The 17,164-nt window shown below is 41.2% G+C and overlaps 1 protein-coding gene across 1 annotated transcript in view; it reads right to left on the reverse strand.

Moving 5' to 3' along the window:
* Nucleotides 1-13,712, reverse strand: part of niban2b (niban apoptosis regulator 2b) — a 29,984-nt gene extending 16,272 nt beyond the window's left edge. Inside the window, exons 1-5 of the mRNA XM_084551009.1 lie at nucleotides 13,321-13,712; nucleotides 4,682-4,812; nucleotides 4,211-4,339; nucleotides 3,623-3,728; nucleotides 1,560-1,727 (exon numbers count right to left, since the gene is read on the reverse strand). Coding sequence (XP_084407135.1) covers nucleotides 1,560-1,727; nucleotides 3,623-3,728; nucleotides 4,211-4,339; nucleotides 4,682-4,812; nucleotides 13,321-13,375 — 589 coding nt within the window. The 5' untranslated portion in view covers nucleotides 13,376-13,712. The remainder of the gene's footprint in view (nucleotides 1-1,559; nucleotides 1,728-3,622; nucleotides 3,729-4,210; nucleotides 4,340-4,681; nucleotides 4,813-13,320) is intronic.
* Nucleotides 13,713-17,164: the final 3,452 nt, after the last annotated feature.

Here is a 17,164-nt window from a genome sequence, read left to right on the forward strand (position 1 = left end):
TCATGCAGCTGGCATGTGTCATGGCTCAGGCATGTTAGGAAGTGTTGTTTCCACAAAGTTTTGCTCTCACAGGTTTCCAAATCAATGCTCGGCACTGCTGGAACATCAAGCAGCAGATCTTTACTCAACAACAGAGCGCTGGCAGTCATAGTCAAGGTTCCTGACTAAACATTACTGTTGCGTTTTAAGCAGCGAGAGAAACAGAAGAAATTAAAGGGTGAGAGACAGCAGACCAAGCCACAAGCCTTTCTTACTACGTATAAAATGTCTCAATTAACAAGGAAGCTTTACACACCAGTGAATCAGATTAAGTGCAGCTCTGGCCCTATGCCCTGCACATTTTGTGTAAACTGAACACTGATTCATGACGTGCAAATGGCAAAGTCTTGTTTCAAAGCACTAATCTGGCTTAGAGAGCAACCTGGTACGGCAAAATGTGTGAGCGGAGGGACCAGTGTGTTGCAGAAAACACCTCAGCAAATGGTGAGGTTTGTCGAACCTGTGTCTCTGCTAACCACGCCTCATTCTATGCTGTGGTTTCTTCCTAGACAAAGCAGAATAAACACAGTGAACGCTGCTCTGCAATCAATTCACCAAGGTTTTGAATACATATTCTGTTTTCTTTGCTTTATTAGCTGATGTCACTTGTCTGTACTGGCATGATGGCAACTGTTCAAGTTCAGTTCATGTGAGTGTTGTTAAGAGAAGAGTCCATGCAAATCATCGGTAGACATGCCCATGTCCCAAAGGGAAAAAACACAAAACTTCAGCAAAGAGTAAACATTAGACTAAGGCTCAGCAAATGCCTCAGGAGATTATTTTTTTCAGGATGTGTTTTTCTGAGTTTTGAACCAGAGCAGCAAGGTGACACTGCTAGGAATCTGATACCAAGTTAAAAGAAAATTGTACCCAATCTTAACTGAACTCTCAGGTTGATTTTGGGGAGTGATGGGTAGAAGCACATGGACTCAAACAAGTGGTACAGTACCAAGGTAAACAACGTAAGACAAGATGCAACTTGCTTATTCATGGGAAGTGTTGCGTCAGGAGGTAGAATTTTACAAACTGAGATAAACACTTTTTGTTTTTTCCATGAGCCATGTCAAAATGTGTGTGAAACAAAATTCAGATCTCTTATAAGCAACACCAACTAATTTTGTGCTAAATACAGGAAATTGAATGAACTAATCTGGGATGAAAACTGCATCTTCCCTCGTCCCTGTGTGCCTCTATAGTTAGCATGTTTAAGCCACACATACAGTATGTTGGGAAAACACCTGGGAGATCATTTGAGCCTTCCCTTAAATTTGTAGCCATGGGCCGCACACTATATCAAAGGACTCAAGTTTACATTTATCCCCTAAACCTGCCCCAGGTAGAGTTCCTTATTAGCATGGGTTTTAACCTGTCCTATGTCTTTTTTTTATACGCCAGTTAGGTCGTATAAGACTGTCGATCATAAGCTGCAGAGATCATGGTGTTCAGCCTTTTTTATCCATTAATGTAATAAGCATGTGTAAGCAGGAATGTGGGCTGCAGCTGTAGCTGGCAGGACTCACCGTCATTTGAGTGTCGGACACAGTCCTGGAGGACGGCGTGCCACTTCTGCTGCTCATTCTCTGTCCCCACGCAGAAGTAGTAGTGCCGGGCGTAAGGGTGCCATAGGATCAGAGGGAACGGGGTGGCACACTTTAAGAAGGGTGAACTTCCCACCTTGGCTTTCACATCTGGACAAGAGAGTTAGAATGTACACAGCATGGGGTAAATACACTGAGCTCTCAGTTTGAAACTTTCTGCATGTCATCTGAAACAGGAAAAATAAGGATATGTCTTTACGCGGGAATTAAACAATTCTCATCAGAATGTGAGTCTGGTAACCTTTTGGATTTTTTTATTTTTTTAATGGGCTGCGTTTTAACTGATACAGAGAAAAACTAAAAACATCTGCATGCAATTAGACAGTTCCACAACCAACTGCAAAAGGGAAACAAACTCTAAAGAGTCATCAGGTCAAGCAGAGGCATGCAATAATGAGCTCATAATGACAGCTAGAAGAATGCCAGTCAACACTAACATCTTGAGAGACTACTGGATAATGGATCTCTGCATCCAAACAAACACCCACACTGTTTGGGGTGCAGTAGGATGTTATGCAAAGAGCTGTGGTCCAAAAACAATTGATCACTATGCTGTTGTTTCAGGACCATGAACAGCAGCTGCTTGTATGGGGTTTGTGTGCTTATGGGAAGCACACACATTACTGATATTATTTATTTCTACTGTTAAATTGAAGATTATAACTCGAATCCTGGAGGTATCCATACACGGGGCAATGTCGCTGTAGTAAATAAGCCTGCTCTCAGGATGTGAAACGGAAAGCTTCCTTCCTTCCTCAGTGGTCACGGCCATGGACAAACTCTTTCTTGTGGTTTATCAAGTCAGCGTTAGCGAAGGACCGAAAGAGCTAACCCTCAAATGGTAAACCGCAGCCAGATCAAACCACATAAAACCTCCACAAGTGGGAAAGTGGTTGACGCTAGTGTCTCAATCAGATCATAAACAAAAAGAAAACATCCAAGGACATACCGTACAGGCGCCGTATCACAATCATTTGTGGAGCACCAACCAATCAAAACCTCACATCTTATCCTTTTCTCACTGAGCTAATTTAAGTCAGTTTCTCTCAAGAATCAGTCACGTAAGTGACATTACTGAAAGTCTGTGATTCTTTAACAGTGGTTGACACTGTACTATAACCTACTCACTCGCTGTGATAGTAATCTTGAATTACCTGTAGTATGACGGACTGAGTTCAATTCAATTTTATTCATATAGCGTCAACAACAATACAAATTGTCTCAATATGCTTTACAACATCCGGTCTGAAACCCCCAGAGCAAGCCTGAAGGCAACAGTGACAACGAAAAACTCCCTTTTAACAGGAAGAAACCTTGATCAGAACCCAGCTCATATGGAGGGACCCATCTGCCTAAGGCCAGCCGGGTAGAGACAGGAAAGAGAGAGGATAGGAAGAACGAGATATACATTCATCTGAAGTGATAATGGGTTGTGGCTACAGCTTCCAGATTAGTCAAGGCAGAAATCTAACATACAGTACACAATAAATGAATTCGTTAACCATCCTCTGCCATGTTTCTTTATCCTTTCAGCTATTCTTACTGTCGTTATAGCAGCAAACCGTCTCACCCATCGGTTGCTGTACAGTGAAATCTAAGACCACCGTTTTGGCATCTTAGACAGCTTGAAATGGCACAGTGATTAGTGGCCTTTACTTGACAAGTGCTTACATTTTATACAGAGCATATTCTTGGGAGACAGGTTTGTCAAACACAGCCAGTTTGCTCTTCTCTTTAGAGGATTAAAACTGATATTTAGACAAGTAGCAGCAGTGCTGTGGGCTGCCCTGCTCTGTAAGTATTGGTCCTTTATTCCTCTTTCTGTTCACCAATAATTACAACTATGTCAGTGGAGAACTTTGGTGTACTAGATTGAGGATATATTTCATTTGGATAAACTTATGAAAACATTTCACTTGGAAAAAAACAAAAATGCACTGCAAAAAAATGCCACGGCCTTAGCCTCTCCCAACCCCGTTACTCACCAGGCAGGTTGTTGCTTATCAGATCTAGGTATTGCTCCATAGAGGTCAGCACTTTGTAGCCGGCACAGTTGATGGTTGCTTTGGGATGGAGGCGTCGGTCATGAGACTGGTAGTTAAGACAGGGAGCAGAGCATAGCGTTTATGTCAGGGGTGGCATAAAAAGATGATCAAGAACAAATGATTGTTGTGGAGAAACTAACTGCCAGCTCCATCACAGAGGTAACTTATGTACAAATTCAACCAAGACAGATTTCTTTATTATCGAAACAATTTAGGTTCCAGTACATCCAATTGTACATAGCAAACAGAAACCGTTAATACGATGACCAAACTTTCTGCCCTCCATTTACCAAAAGGAGTTGGCCTCTCGGAGCATTTATGCCCTCTGATGCTCACCAAGCTGAGACTCTCATGCGAAGTTGATGGTTAGTCCAATACATGCAGACGTAATGTCCTCTCTCCCTATACTTGGCATCTCCAGGTTGTTCAATTTGTGAACAAGGACTTGAATCCATAGAATGACTGTGCTAAACAGTGAATCAAACTAGAATCAACTAAAGAGGCTGTACAATCGCAACCCCCCCTCACCGCTTTGTTGTCATAACAGTTGATGTTGTAGGTGTCTGGGACATAGAAGAAACGGTTCTTCCATTTCTTGTTCTCTTCCAGGTAGTGAAAGAGGGAACCAGAGAAGATGGACTTGTTCTCCAGAGGAATCTGTGGGAGACAACAAATAGACACCTGAAATTAATATACCGATGGCTGCCTCCTCGTCCCAACACACGTCATGCACGTCATCTGAGTGCCGTGCAGTTGAATCTGTTTACAACAAAACAGATCTCATCGGTTGGAGAACCATTCAGTTGATGCAGGCGAAAGTCTTTCCGTCTCATTTTGACTTCTCGTTTGTAACATCTCTTCTTTTTTCATTACGAAGGAGAACTGGGTTTCCAGCTTGTACAGTAGTTAAATCAAGGACATTTTTGGGACGTCACAGCGGGAAATGAACACGTGTTGCCGATTAAAATTTGCAGCCCGTGGTGGGAGAAGATGCTTTACCTTGCGGTGTAGTAGCTGCGGTTGTGGACCACCTCCCCCTTCTATGTCGAAGCGGACGCTGTTAAAGAGTGCCACTCCATACTGCTGCTCATACAGACGCCCAAACTCCCCCATCACCTTTCCAACGCGAGCTGCAAACAAACAAACACACACTGTTATTGCAGCACTGGCCCACTAAGTACAGGAAATGTTCTTTATTGTGGTCTTATTCATTTTCACATACAATGAGTGTAGACAAAGTTAATTGTGTTTCATATTTTGTTTCAAACAATTATCACAATGGGTAAAATGGCTTCAGGGACTGCTCACCAGACTTTACAGTAGACTTGTGTCAACACAGATTTGTATAAAAAGTGTTCTCGGAGTTGATCAGGAACTGAAATATTGATAACATTTCAACAACCCATGAAAAAGATCAGATGAACGCACAAGTTTATTGTGTTAATAAATGAACATATTTTTTTCTCCTCCGACACACAGGCATGTTTCCATGACTTCAGACTGGCTTGCATTCCTTTCCAGGAGACTTTCTCTAGCTCTAAAAGTAGCATCACATTCTACTAATATCCTAACCTTAACCCAGTCTTTGCACAAAAATGTAATTATTTATATACGGGTGCTTTCGTCTTGTCCCCAGAAGTTGTTTCAGCACCCACGATTTACTCTCTGCACCAATTTATGTTTGCTCATGTACACAGAGGAATAATGAATTATTTTCTAATATACAAGACAGAAGGTGAAATGGTTAAAATACCCTTTTAAGAAGAACTATTACGATTTCCCAAAACACATAGCACGATTAAATTAGCACTGTATAGGTTAAATGAGACTTTCTAGGTTTAAAGAAGCAAGCAGCTATGTCGAATTAGCATCTTTGCAGTTTCATGATTGCCTTAGTCTTAAATTCTTGCGGTGCTCAGCTATTGTCCGTCCACAGGCATGGTTAGTGACGGAGGAAATAAATTTTCTGCTTGATGACAGTTTTAATATCTGGAAGAGAGAGGTAGCTGTGTAGCTGTTAAGTTTCAGGCTGTTTTTCTCATAACAAAATGGATGTTGGGGTTAGGTTCACATCAGTCCCTAGACATTCTCTGTAGTTTTCTGTTCCGCCTACAAATTGCCCTGAACAGCAGCTAACGTGCACTTACACAGCAACTTCTCACTTTTCATGCAGGGAATTGTGACGCAACACGGTAAATTGGGCCCAGAAGGGCCCAATTTCTGCAAAACAAAAAGTACCTTTGTCTTCTTCCTCCTCAGCTTTCCACTCTTCCTACCTAGTATTGACAATGTTCTTGCAGACCGAGTAACGTGCATATAACTGTGTGAGTGTTACCGTGGACATAAAAGTCTATAGAGCACTATTAAAAAAAAAATGCTTTATGTGAGGTATAAATCAACCTGCAAGGCCAGTGCAAACCGAAATGATACTTAAATAGCATAACTCCATAAGTGTGGAGGCACTTTCGTAGTTGGGTATGTGGCGATGTTCAGGATCAACCACTCATCTGAAATATTACACATCCATCTTCACGTCAAGTGACTTAGATTGATTACAAACAGGTCTGATTTCTTTTCTTGGTTTAATGCAACTAGAAGAGCCATTGCTGAAGCTTACATTGTAGAAGGGTTATTGCTCAAGTGAGGGCTACAAAATATGCATGTGATACACTGTGGAATACAGTGAAGTCAGTCATCAGCAAATGGAGAAAATATGACACAGCAGTGACATTACCAAGAACAATATTAATGAGGCCAGGAAGCTGCCAAGATGCAGAAAGCCACATTAAAGGATGTGCAGCTCTTTCTGGCAAGCACTGGTTGCGGTTTGTACATGTCAACCCTCTCCTGCATCTGTGTGGAGAACAAATATCTAATCCAACAAAACCCAGTGGAAACATGTGTTTGAACTTAATTGAACTCTCTGCCTTAAGTTGTAGAACATCAGCAAAAGAAAACACGATATCCACAATGAAGCATGGTGGTAGAAGCATCATGTGTTGGGATAAAGAAGTCTAAATGAAGAGAATGTATGATTGACTGTACAATAACAAAACTACAGACAAGGCTTGGAATAACTCAAGATCCAAACACTGTGGTGCAGTATGATGGGACGGGCATGCATGGGTTCTAGTAGCACTGGGTCACTAGTGTTTACTGACAATATGGACAGAAAAACTCAGAAGTGTACATATATATAGTGTCTGCTCAGACAAGTCAAACGCAGCAAAGTTGTATGGATGGCAGTTAAATACAGATAGACAATAACCAGAAAACATCACAAAAGAAGGAAACCCTTCCTTTGGTGAATCTGCCAGGCCACTCAAATCATGAAGGTGAGCTTCATGCGGTGATGGATAGCGTAGTAGTCACCCATATTGTCTCAGCAGCATGGAGTTGAATTTCTTTACTAACTAAATGGCTCTGATGGGTTCCTTCAAGAAGCTAAAACAAGATAATACAGCATCGACCATCTTGTGACAATACAATGTTCTGGACCTTTGGACGTGGCATTCATGTGGATGTTACTTAGACATGTAGCACCCACCTAGACCAGACCATTCACCCCCACCCCATAGCAATGACACTCCTTGATGGCAGCAGCCATCCCCAGCAGGATGCTGCCTGACACAGACACACACATAAAAATGGTTTAGGAACAACTCAAAAAACATGAAGAACATCACAAGGTGTTGACCTGGCCTCCAAATTCACTAGATCCCAAACTGATCAAGTATTGATGCACATTATGTACACACAAATTAAAAGGTGGTTAATTCCTAGGGCAATGTGGAACGTTCATTTATTAAGTTTTCTCAGTGATAATCCAGATTGTTTGGACACAAAACACCAAAGTGAAGTAGTTGAACCATCTAGTCAGGTACAGTTCTTGAGTAAATCAGTGTAAACAACACTAGGGCTGGCTTTAGAAGGCACTCTGAAATATCAAATAATAAGTTGCAATACTCAATCTTACTTTCTACAAATATGAAACTACAGGTTTCTCTGAAACAAATCGGTAAAAACTAAATGTGAGCAAAAATATAAATGCTTCACATTGTTAATCAAGGAGACTGCATCGTTTCTCCTTTTTAGGACCATTATACACCACTAAAAGATAACTCAGAAACCTACAGGAGCAGCCGACAAGTCACAACTCTCTACACTTTGAATTCCACAGATCTTTTCGTCCTCAAATATTCAAGAGAACATGTGAAAGTGGGTCATAAGAACAGACTGCATCAGGGAGACGTAGGAGTTGCTGCCGTGAGTCTAGCTGGCTCTTGAGCAAGCTGCCAGACAAATTGTCCAGGGGCCTCTCCAGTGCTGAGGCCAGCTATCAGATCTTCTGCTGCTATGGTTTTGTCTTCAATCACTGTGGTAATCTAATCTAACCAACACAGTTTTTTGTATGATGTCAGTTCAACAGTTTCAGGAAGTCTTGATCACAGAGATCCGAGTTGAGACCAGTCCGCTATTTAAAAGACCAACAAGAGAATCCCCCTCTGCGGAGGCACGGCTAAGGCCCTCCTCCTTTCTCCACAGTGCCTTAACAAAAACATTCCACTCAGATAGACCCATGCGCTGACTCATAAATTTAGACTGTGTTCCCATCAGAGCAGAAGCGAGAGCGGCGCCTGTGCCTGTGGAAGGATCTGGAGCACCAAACGAGAGCATAGTTTGTTAAATGTGGTTATTGGGATAATTAGGGCAGAAGTTTCGACTCAAATATTTCACTGGTGGTTTTTTAGAGTGCATGCTAACCAGCGGGGAAAGTTCCATGCTCTGGCCCACCATCAGCGCTGATGTGTATTTGATGGAAGACTGTCAGGGAATATGTGAAAAGCTACTTAGGACAACTGGTACATAAATAACCTGTCCTGATGCCTGTAAAGACTGACAGAATTACTTCTGGTGTATGCAAAAGAACGTGGTTCTTTGAAAGTAATGGAACAGAGCTCCCACAAAAAATATAATAAAGATAATGAAGTGCAAAAAAAAAAGAAAAACTCCAGCCCAAATTTGACTTCAGTGCCCAACACAGACACTACATATTCAAAGGAAAGGAAAAAAAGAAAAACTCTACACCACAGACTCAGCTGTACCAGCAATACCACTCAAACACTCGGTTATCTGAACATGATTAAAAAGGACCTCTGTGTGCTGAGTGGGTGTGTGTTTAAAGGTGAAAGTGTCACACCTTGCCAGGACACGGAAGGAGAAAGCCACGTTACAAAGACTGGAGAATTAACAAAGCCAGGGAAAAACAGCCCAAGTTAGGATTTCCTGTTTCCTGTTTGGCCCCTCACCCACAGACCAGGCTAACGTGGCACTGTGTATGACTACAGAAGGGGACTCTTTGTGCACGTGGGCAACTGGATATGTGTTTTTGCGGCCTACATTAGGAATACATTGAAACGCTGACTGTAATAACTGGAGCACATAAACTCTAGAGATGCTGCTTGTTCCTTTGAGGTGATGACTCTGGATGTATAGCTCTGAGCAAGAAAAAAAGTACTTTTACACTCCCCATAATGAAATCCAAATGAAATGTAACACCACTCATATTTCAATAAGAACTGAGTCTTGCTATATGGGGCAAAACGTGGGCCTGGAGTGTCTCCATTGAGAACTGATTATGCTCCAGCAAATATCTGCTGAGCTAATCAAATCGTTTGGGCTATATATAGTGATAGACAGAAGAATAAAAGCAACGTACTTTAACGCATCATCAGAGCTGGTTGGAGGACAATCAAATTCCATGGAGTTTTCTTTTTTTGTACCAGTTGACGCACACCCCATAATGAAACCTCGACGGCGTGTCACCAGCCTTTTATTCTGGTAAGCTAGTAGTTCTTTCACTAAACCGGAGTTAATATTAAACAGGTCTTCCTAAATCAACAAACTGCATTCTGTTGAAGGGGGATGACACTGACAGGTCAGTTTTCAATAAATGCCCCAAAAGCTTTTTCAAGTGCACACGTTCCAGTAGTTGTCAGTCCAGAGTGCACACACATGCCAGATTCCCTACAGGAAATGAGAGGTTAGCCATGTGATCTGGGTCATTTCCACATTTCATAAACCCCCACATCTCATTCCTGACCTCATGCTGGAGGTTATGATGGATCACACATTGCTAGCAGCTTAAACATGGCTCTGCTCAGGGACTCCCACAGTCAGTCTCATTGGTAATGAAGGCACAGCTTTTCTGACAGCGAGATAAAAGATAGGTGCAGCCCATTCATCCGGTGGCCATATATCAATGTGTGAATATAATGGCAATGAGTGATAAAGCTATCTATGAACATGATTACCTCGCCCTTATTCCAAGGAGTTCTGACTACTGCCGCAAAAAGTAAATGACTGTTCCGATAATTTGTGGCACTGTGGTTCACTGCCTTCTGCATGAATTAGGAAAGCACAAAATTTATTTTTCTGTGCACATGTGGGTGTGTGTACGGTTTCAATGATACCAGCCAGCCACTTGGCTTGTTGTAGCTCTGGAGACGGTGTGGCACCGGCTGTACTGCTCAAGGCCTGGAGGAGGTTTCCATTCTGCCATATAGACGCACATACTTTTTCATGCATTCCTCAGATTCCACATGATCATGCAAGGAGAGGCAAACCCCAGGTTAAAAAAAAAAAAGGAAGAAAACATAAACGTTTCCATACTGAAACCTGTTACGACACTGAATTGTACTGAAAGTACGTAAGCCTATGCCAGTGAGAATTAAACCCTAGTTCAACTTTCAATGTGTTCCACCGCTCCTCCCCATTTACTTAATCAAGCTTAGGAGATGGAGTTCATCCTTGTCACCTTTCTGGCTTATAGTTTCACACTTCTAAACACATAGAAGATGCCGCAGAAAATGACAGGAATGTTTACAATTTGCAGATATTTTGTCAAATATCTGTCAAAAAATCAGGGCTAAAATGCAGTCGATCCAGTATTTCTTGGGACTTCAGCACTCGTCTTAAAAAAAACTTTCTGCATTTTAAGGTTAATCAAAAGGATTTAAACACTCAAACTCCGAATTACACTTCCACACACTCTGACATATCAGAGCCTGGGCTGACGGAGATCAGCTTTTCTTGTTCTTTCCTGCACACACTGTACTACACGTAATCTGCTACACTTAGCTCTGCTCAAGATCTGACTTCACTTGTAACAGGTTCTAACAGGCCACATAACAAGGTCAAATTATTTGTAGGAGCTGTAGTTGATAAGGGCCAAGGCTTTCCAAGGTCCTGTTTCTCTCTTGATGAAAGCGTCAATGTTTAGATAGTGATTCAATGCTGCTAAGCAAATACACCGACTTCCAACTTTGCAAACGGAAGGGAAAAGGAAATATTAATATTCAAGTTAATTACTTAAAGTGAAAGTGAACAAAGTCCGAACGTGATAGTGATGTTAACGTGGGTTAATAAACTGTGATGAAGTCAATAAAACCAGTCCGTAAGTATTCAAAAGTTCAGAAGTTGAATTTCAACCAATGGAGAACTGTAGAGCCAAAACAGTTGCTTAGTAAATCAATTAGTCTTTGAATAGAATATCAGCCTGCAGCTTACAGATACAGACTAAATGGAAAAGGTAAAAAGCAAGTGGGCCTGAAAAAAATAAAAAAAAATAAAGCTGCGTAGTTGTGTCAAAATGTAGAAGTGCAGTTCCTTGACTCGCCACTAGAGGACGGCCCCGAAAGTGAGTCAATGTTCATAGAACTTTCATGTTTAAATGTCTGACTTCATAGCAGAAAAATACGTATACAACCTACAAAAACATACTTTGGTGTCTCCAGCTAATGCCTCCCTCCAAGTATCTGAAGACTTTTGTTTTATATAATCTCCTGTTTAAATTATACAAAGGCTCCAAGTTTATTTATAGAGTAATTTAGAGAGTAGCCGAGGGCCGCTTATCAATATGTGTTCTTGTCTGTACTTGCCACTCTCTGATGTAATTCAATATACAAATCATACCTACAAGTGCAAATAGCCGGATGTGTATTGCCCACTTGTGGGGACTTGGTAAAGCTTGGTATCCCAGAATGCATTTCTAGTATGCTGTTGTTCGATTCCAGAATGAATGTCCTGCATCGTCCCATCCTCCACAATGCTTACTTCAGGATCAAACTTGTTCAGTCTGAACTACCAAGTACATAAGTCTGAAGGTGACGTACCTAGCATTGTTAATATGCTTGGAGTCAGGCACTGCCACAATGGCATTCCAACAACGCAAACTTCGGACTTCCATACTTGGTAGTTCGGACTTTACAAGTACAGACTATAGCACTTAGATTGGCCATTCTGTAATTAGGACAGCAGCATACATTCACAAACAAAACGCATCCTGGAATATCCGTTTGCACCAGGTCCACACTAATTATTTCCTGATGTTTTGTACAATGAAACAGCAGAGCAAGAACACATCCGGGTATTCGGACTGTACTTGGTCAGACTGGAATGTTCTTGGGCAGCGACTGATGGCATTTCCCAACAACACAGTATGTTCTCTGTAAGTACAGACCAGAATGCATATTGAGAAAATGCCCACTGAGCTTCAAGACTACTTTTCAGGAGTCTTTAGGTGAGTCAAGAAGCGTTTGTCCATCTTTAGATACAGCAATGTAGAGTTGGCTTTGAGAAAAACAATGAGGAGAAAATCAAAGGTAGAGTAATCCATTCTAGTCCGAGGCCTTTTTTTTTTTTTTTTTTTGTCAAACTCAGCGAATGGCTCAGCAAACGTAGTAGTAATGTCCAGATAGGCATCGGGAGATCGATATAAGGGTCAATCCAGGCATTTTTAAACTTATTGGATCAGATTGGTATTGGTCTTCAACCCAGGAGTAGAGAACACAGGTTTACTAGAGCCAAGGTACGAGCTACCCTCTCCACACTACATTAACTCTGACAGCTCTATTTATTGGACTGAATCCAGACACATCTAGGAGAATACAAGGAAGAGAAGAAAAGGCTTTAGGAATCTACAGGGAAGGAACTTTTAATTTATTTAAGACTGAATCAAGTCTCGGATTGCTTTATACTATATATTGATATTAAATGATCAGGATGTGATGTGAAGGGCGCAAAAAAAACAACACTTAAAAGTAGATAATCTCACGATGGCTTTAAGAAGCGGTCATTTTGAATCTTTTTTGTCTTATTTTAGTCTGATATTTATATTATGGAGTAATATTACTTATTTTAAATTTAATTTAACAGAGAAAATGACTTAAAGAACCTGAGAAGAGCTTCCATCTTAGAAATGACAACAGAAATGATGACTTATTCAGTAGTCATAGGTCAATAGTTTGGTAACACTGATGATACATTCGTGACTAATATGAGCTCACTTTAAGACAATTCTAAAGTTTGTTCTTGACACCTTTAAAAGATAGATAGCAGTGAAAGAAAGAATAGTGTGACTATTAAAAAAAAAACTAATTTAAGTTTCTGGGAAGGTTGCCTCTGTTTGCCTCTAAAACAGAGCTAAAAAGCAGCAAGAGATGTCATATCCTGGTAATATGACTCTTTCTTATTTCTCTGAGGACTCTGTCAGACTGCGTTACAGCTGGAGAAGAAAAAAAAACGCACATGTCTGAAACGCCCCAAAAGACCCCATCAAGAACCACGACACTGCTCACCTGTGATCATCTCACGCGTGGCTTCATTCAGGTTACTAGAAATCACGTCCCCCATGGTGGATCCCAGATGAATTCCACTGCAGGTAACCCGAATACAACTAGTCTTTCAGGCGCAAACGCTGTAATGAAAAGTGAAAAAAAAAAAAGAAATCCGCTCAGAGAATGGAGGCTTCCTGCAGCTGCCCCCTCACCTCCTCTCCGCCACGACCCGCTCCGACTGCGGTCTGCTGGCGAACATTCACTCCGCGGTGGTCTAGAGAAGTATTATGAGGAAAGTTGAGGCGAGAAACAAAGTGATTTCTCACAGAGACACACCCTTTAAAGTAGGAGGGTGAGTGGAACGGTGCGTTCACGGGATGTGGGGAAACAGTTCTCTTCTTGAAGGCTCGAGTCAAGATTCGAAGGTATCCTGAAGTTGTGAGGCTCCTGAACTCACCATCTGTTTGGGATATTAGCTGTTCCTCATACCTGATTTTAAAATCGTTGCGCCGTGACCATAAAGGGACAAAAGTGTCCTCTTCAACAATGCCATAAAAATGGCATATGTTGATATTTTTTTTCTACATTTTTTATATATATCTTTTAATCAACTTCAGTCTAGTGTTTGTGATGGCATCAAAAAATTTTCAACAAAAAACACAAAAATTAAAATATTCTAAATAATCTAAATGCAAAGTGGATTTTTCTTGGGGGGATTATTAGAACTTTGGATATGTCAATGATAAGTAGCAACAATGATATTGATGGATTTAACTCCCATTAAAACTCATTAAAACCCACTGAAACTGCAACTGCAAGCTGCACTTTGGCTTTTCTCACATTCACTCTGATTCATGTGTCTTTGAAGTAACAGAATAAAAGGTATAGTTGAAACACACACACACATTCATTGCAGAGATCACTATGAATCCGTGGCACTGGTGTGTGAGTGTGTGTGCGCTTGTGTGAGCGAATGGGTAGATGTGTCTGTGACTGTAAAGTGCTTTGAGTACTAACAGGTAGAAAAGCAGTATATAAAAACAAGGCCATTTACCATTTACTTGTCCCCATGACCTAATAACATAATCTCTGCATCATAACAAACTTTGGAGCTGCAAATCACAGCAGGGCAACGTAACAATTTTATTTCTAGTTCAGTTCACTCCCATGCACAGGAACTGATTTAGTTTTACAACATCCTGCAGAGGGATGTGTGAACTTTACAAATACACTTTCCACACTTGCAGCAGGTATTGGTAGCCTTCCTCCATTGACCAGTGCAGTACATGCACAGTCGACTTTTGTGGGATTTGGAGGTCCCTGGTACCCACTGATACAGGCACTGTCCTGCCCTTGCTGGGACCCTGGTGCTTCTGCCACCCTATCTTGATGCCATTCCCAGCTCCTCCAGGAAAATTTGGCGCTTGTACAATTTGCCCTGGTTCCAGGTTGGATACACAGCCATCCACAGCACCAAAGAGTTGAAAGCAAAGACAACCAGGATGTTGTAAAACAAAATCAGTGGCCAACAGCGGGTTTTTCAGTGTCAGCTGTAGGCACCTACACACTGCCAAAAAAAGAAGAAAAGAAGAAATGAAATAGGCTATTCTCCCTCATCGCACCTAAATATGTAATTTGTTATTTAAATAAATGAAAGAAAAGCTGGGTGGCACAGTGGAGTGGTAGTTAGCAGTGATGCCTCACAGCAAGAAGGTTCCATGCATGCATGTTCTCCCTGTGTCTGTGTGGGTTCTCTCCGGGTACTCCAGCTTCCTCCCACTGTCCAGATTGTTCATACCTTATCCAGGTTGTCCACACCACCTTTGCTTCTGGTGGGCTTCATCACTAATGCTGAGGAGCAGCATGTTCTTGCCACACTTTGGGATGTAGGAGAAGGCTGTGTGTGTCTTGGCAAAGTAGAAGAGGGAGGAGTGGATGGTTCCAGGCTGTGTTTACTTGTTGCATTGCTGTGTGCTGCTGTGTTTGCAGCTCCCAAGTTTGTTAGGATGCAGAGGTGATGTCCTACCAAGAAAAATCCACTTTGTTAACAGGAAATCACTGGACAGAAAACATTATCAGTTACCTCGAGGTCACAGCATGCCTGTGAAGGTCTGAGAACCCCAAAAAACAAAGCTACTTGTAGGGTTTCTTGTAGAGTTTCATCCAGGTCTTCAGTTATCAAAGACTGGTGAGGTTTTGAACAGGATTGCCTGCTGGTTATGCCCACCTGAAACTAGCAAGGCTAGTGAAATGCCCTCTCATACTGCAGTCAGTAGGGGGCATGGAAATATGTCAGTAAATTTCATGGCATAACTTTGGTGACAGTTCAAATGAGGCATTTAGTTTTGCTCCTTTGCACAGATTTTGGTTTAACGTTCATGCTTTTATTGTAAAGACAACAAATCATATCTGGAAGATGCAATACCTGCTATATAGTTCTCACTTGGGAAGTAAAAAGTGATCAATATTTTTGTAGCATTAATGATACATTAGTGATTGGTCAGAGATGTAGCTTCAAGACAAAGGCCCTCTTTGTGGCTGATAGAACTTTTAGGAATTACTTGTCAGTCCATTTGACCACTTTGAGGCCTAGAAAAAGCATTTCAATACCTTACAAAAATGGCCATAGAACAAATGAATGAAATACACAAGGCAGAATTTAAGTATCTCAAATGGACACACTTAAATTTGGCATTATTTACCAAAAACTATGATTTAGCCTATATGCCCTTTTTTTTAAAGACAACATAACAAAATGGGACGAGACAGTCCCTGATATCTGGTTCTCACTCGGTGCACCAGGAGGATCTTAAAGGAAAGGAAGTAAGAAAATATTTCAGTGTCTGTGACGATAGATACTGTTGAGTGTAATCCATAACTCCCGTCTGTTAAAATAACCTGTATTTTGGCCATAGAAACTATTCTCTACGTGACTGTATGTGTTACTCTACAAACAGCTTGGTCAAAGGCAAAGGTTTTCTTGAAGATGTTTCATCTAGGAGGCTTCTTTGGTTCTAAAGGACTGGCGGGTGGTAGGTTGTATCTGTGGGTGTTGCCCACCTGAAACTTACAAGACTATCAGATACTCCGCTGGAATTGTAATTGTAATCAGAAGTCATTAGAGTTTCAGAAAAAAACAACCATTCAAAACACTCCCGTCCAAGCTGTTGACGCCCTTTAAGGAGGCCCCTGTACCAGGACTAGGCGTGTAGCTGTTACTACAGAATACAAAACACAGCCATTTGGTAAAGGTCACAGTCAGAGTGGACACAAGCTGAAGATCATGTTTGTCCTTCGCCACAGTGAAAGCTCAATTTCTGTGCTGTTTACTTGTCCTCTGCTGCCCTCTAATGGACAACTAACGCTCACTGTTTTCTAGAACAGTCCAAAGTGTACTCATACTGTATATTACAATGCACTCACTGGACAGTTTATTAGGTACACTAGTGAAAACAGACGAATTAATATAAGAGGCATTCTCTAAATATTAGCTTCACAAAGGTTATGGTATTCAGCATTAGTTTAAAATAACTGAGAGAGATGTTGATTTACCTGTCTTCATTTTGGAGGCAATGGTTTGCAGTGCTATTGAACTGTACTGTACTGACACTAGTTTCTATTATTTTGGCAACCCCATTTAAGTAGGTGGGAAATGCTATATAATGCTACAATAGAAGCTACATTCTCTGAATTGATTATACTGTGGAAATAGCGCCTTTCTGATGCTGTTTCAGAATCACTGAATTTTAGAGCAGTTATGAAGCTGAATTTAGTGCATGACTGTTATAGTGAACTGTTATTATGAACTGCTATACAGTTCATTAGTGTATTTTGTTTCACAGTTACACAGGTTTTCACAGTCCTG

This window comes from Chelon labrosus (assembly GCF_963514085.1).
Source record: "Chelon labrosus genome assembly, chromosome: 9".
Lineage (NCBI taxonomy): Eukaryota > Metazoa > Chordata > Actinopteri > Mugiliformes > Mugilidae > Chelon > Chelon labrosus.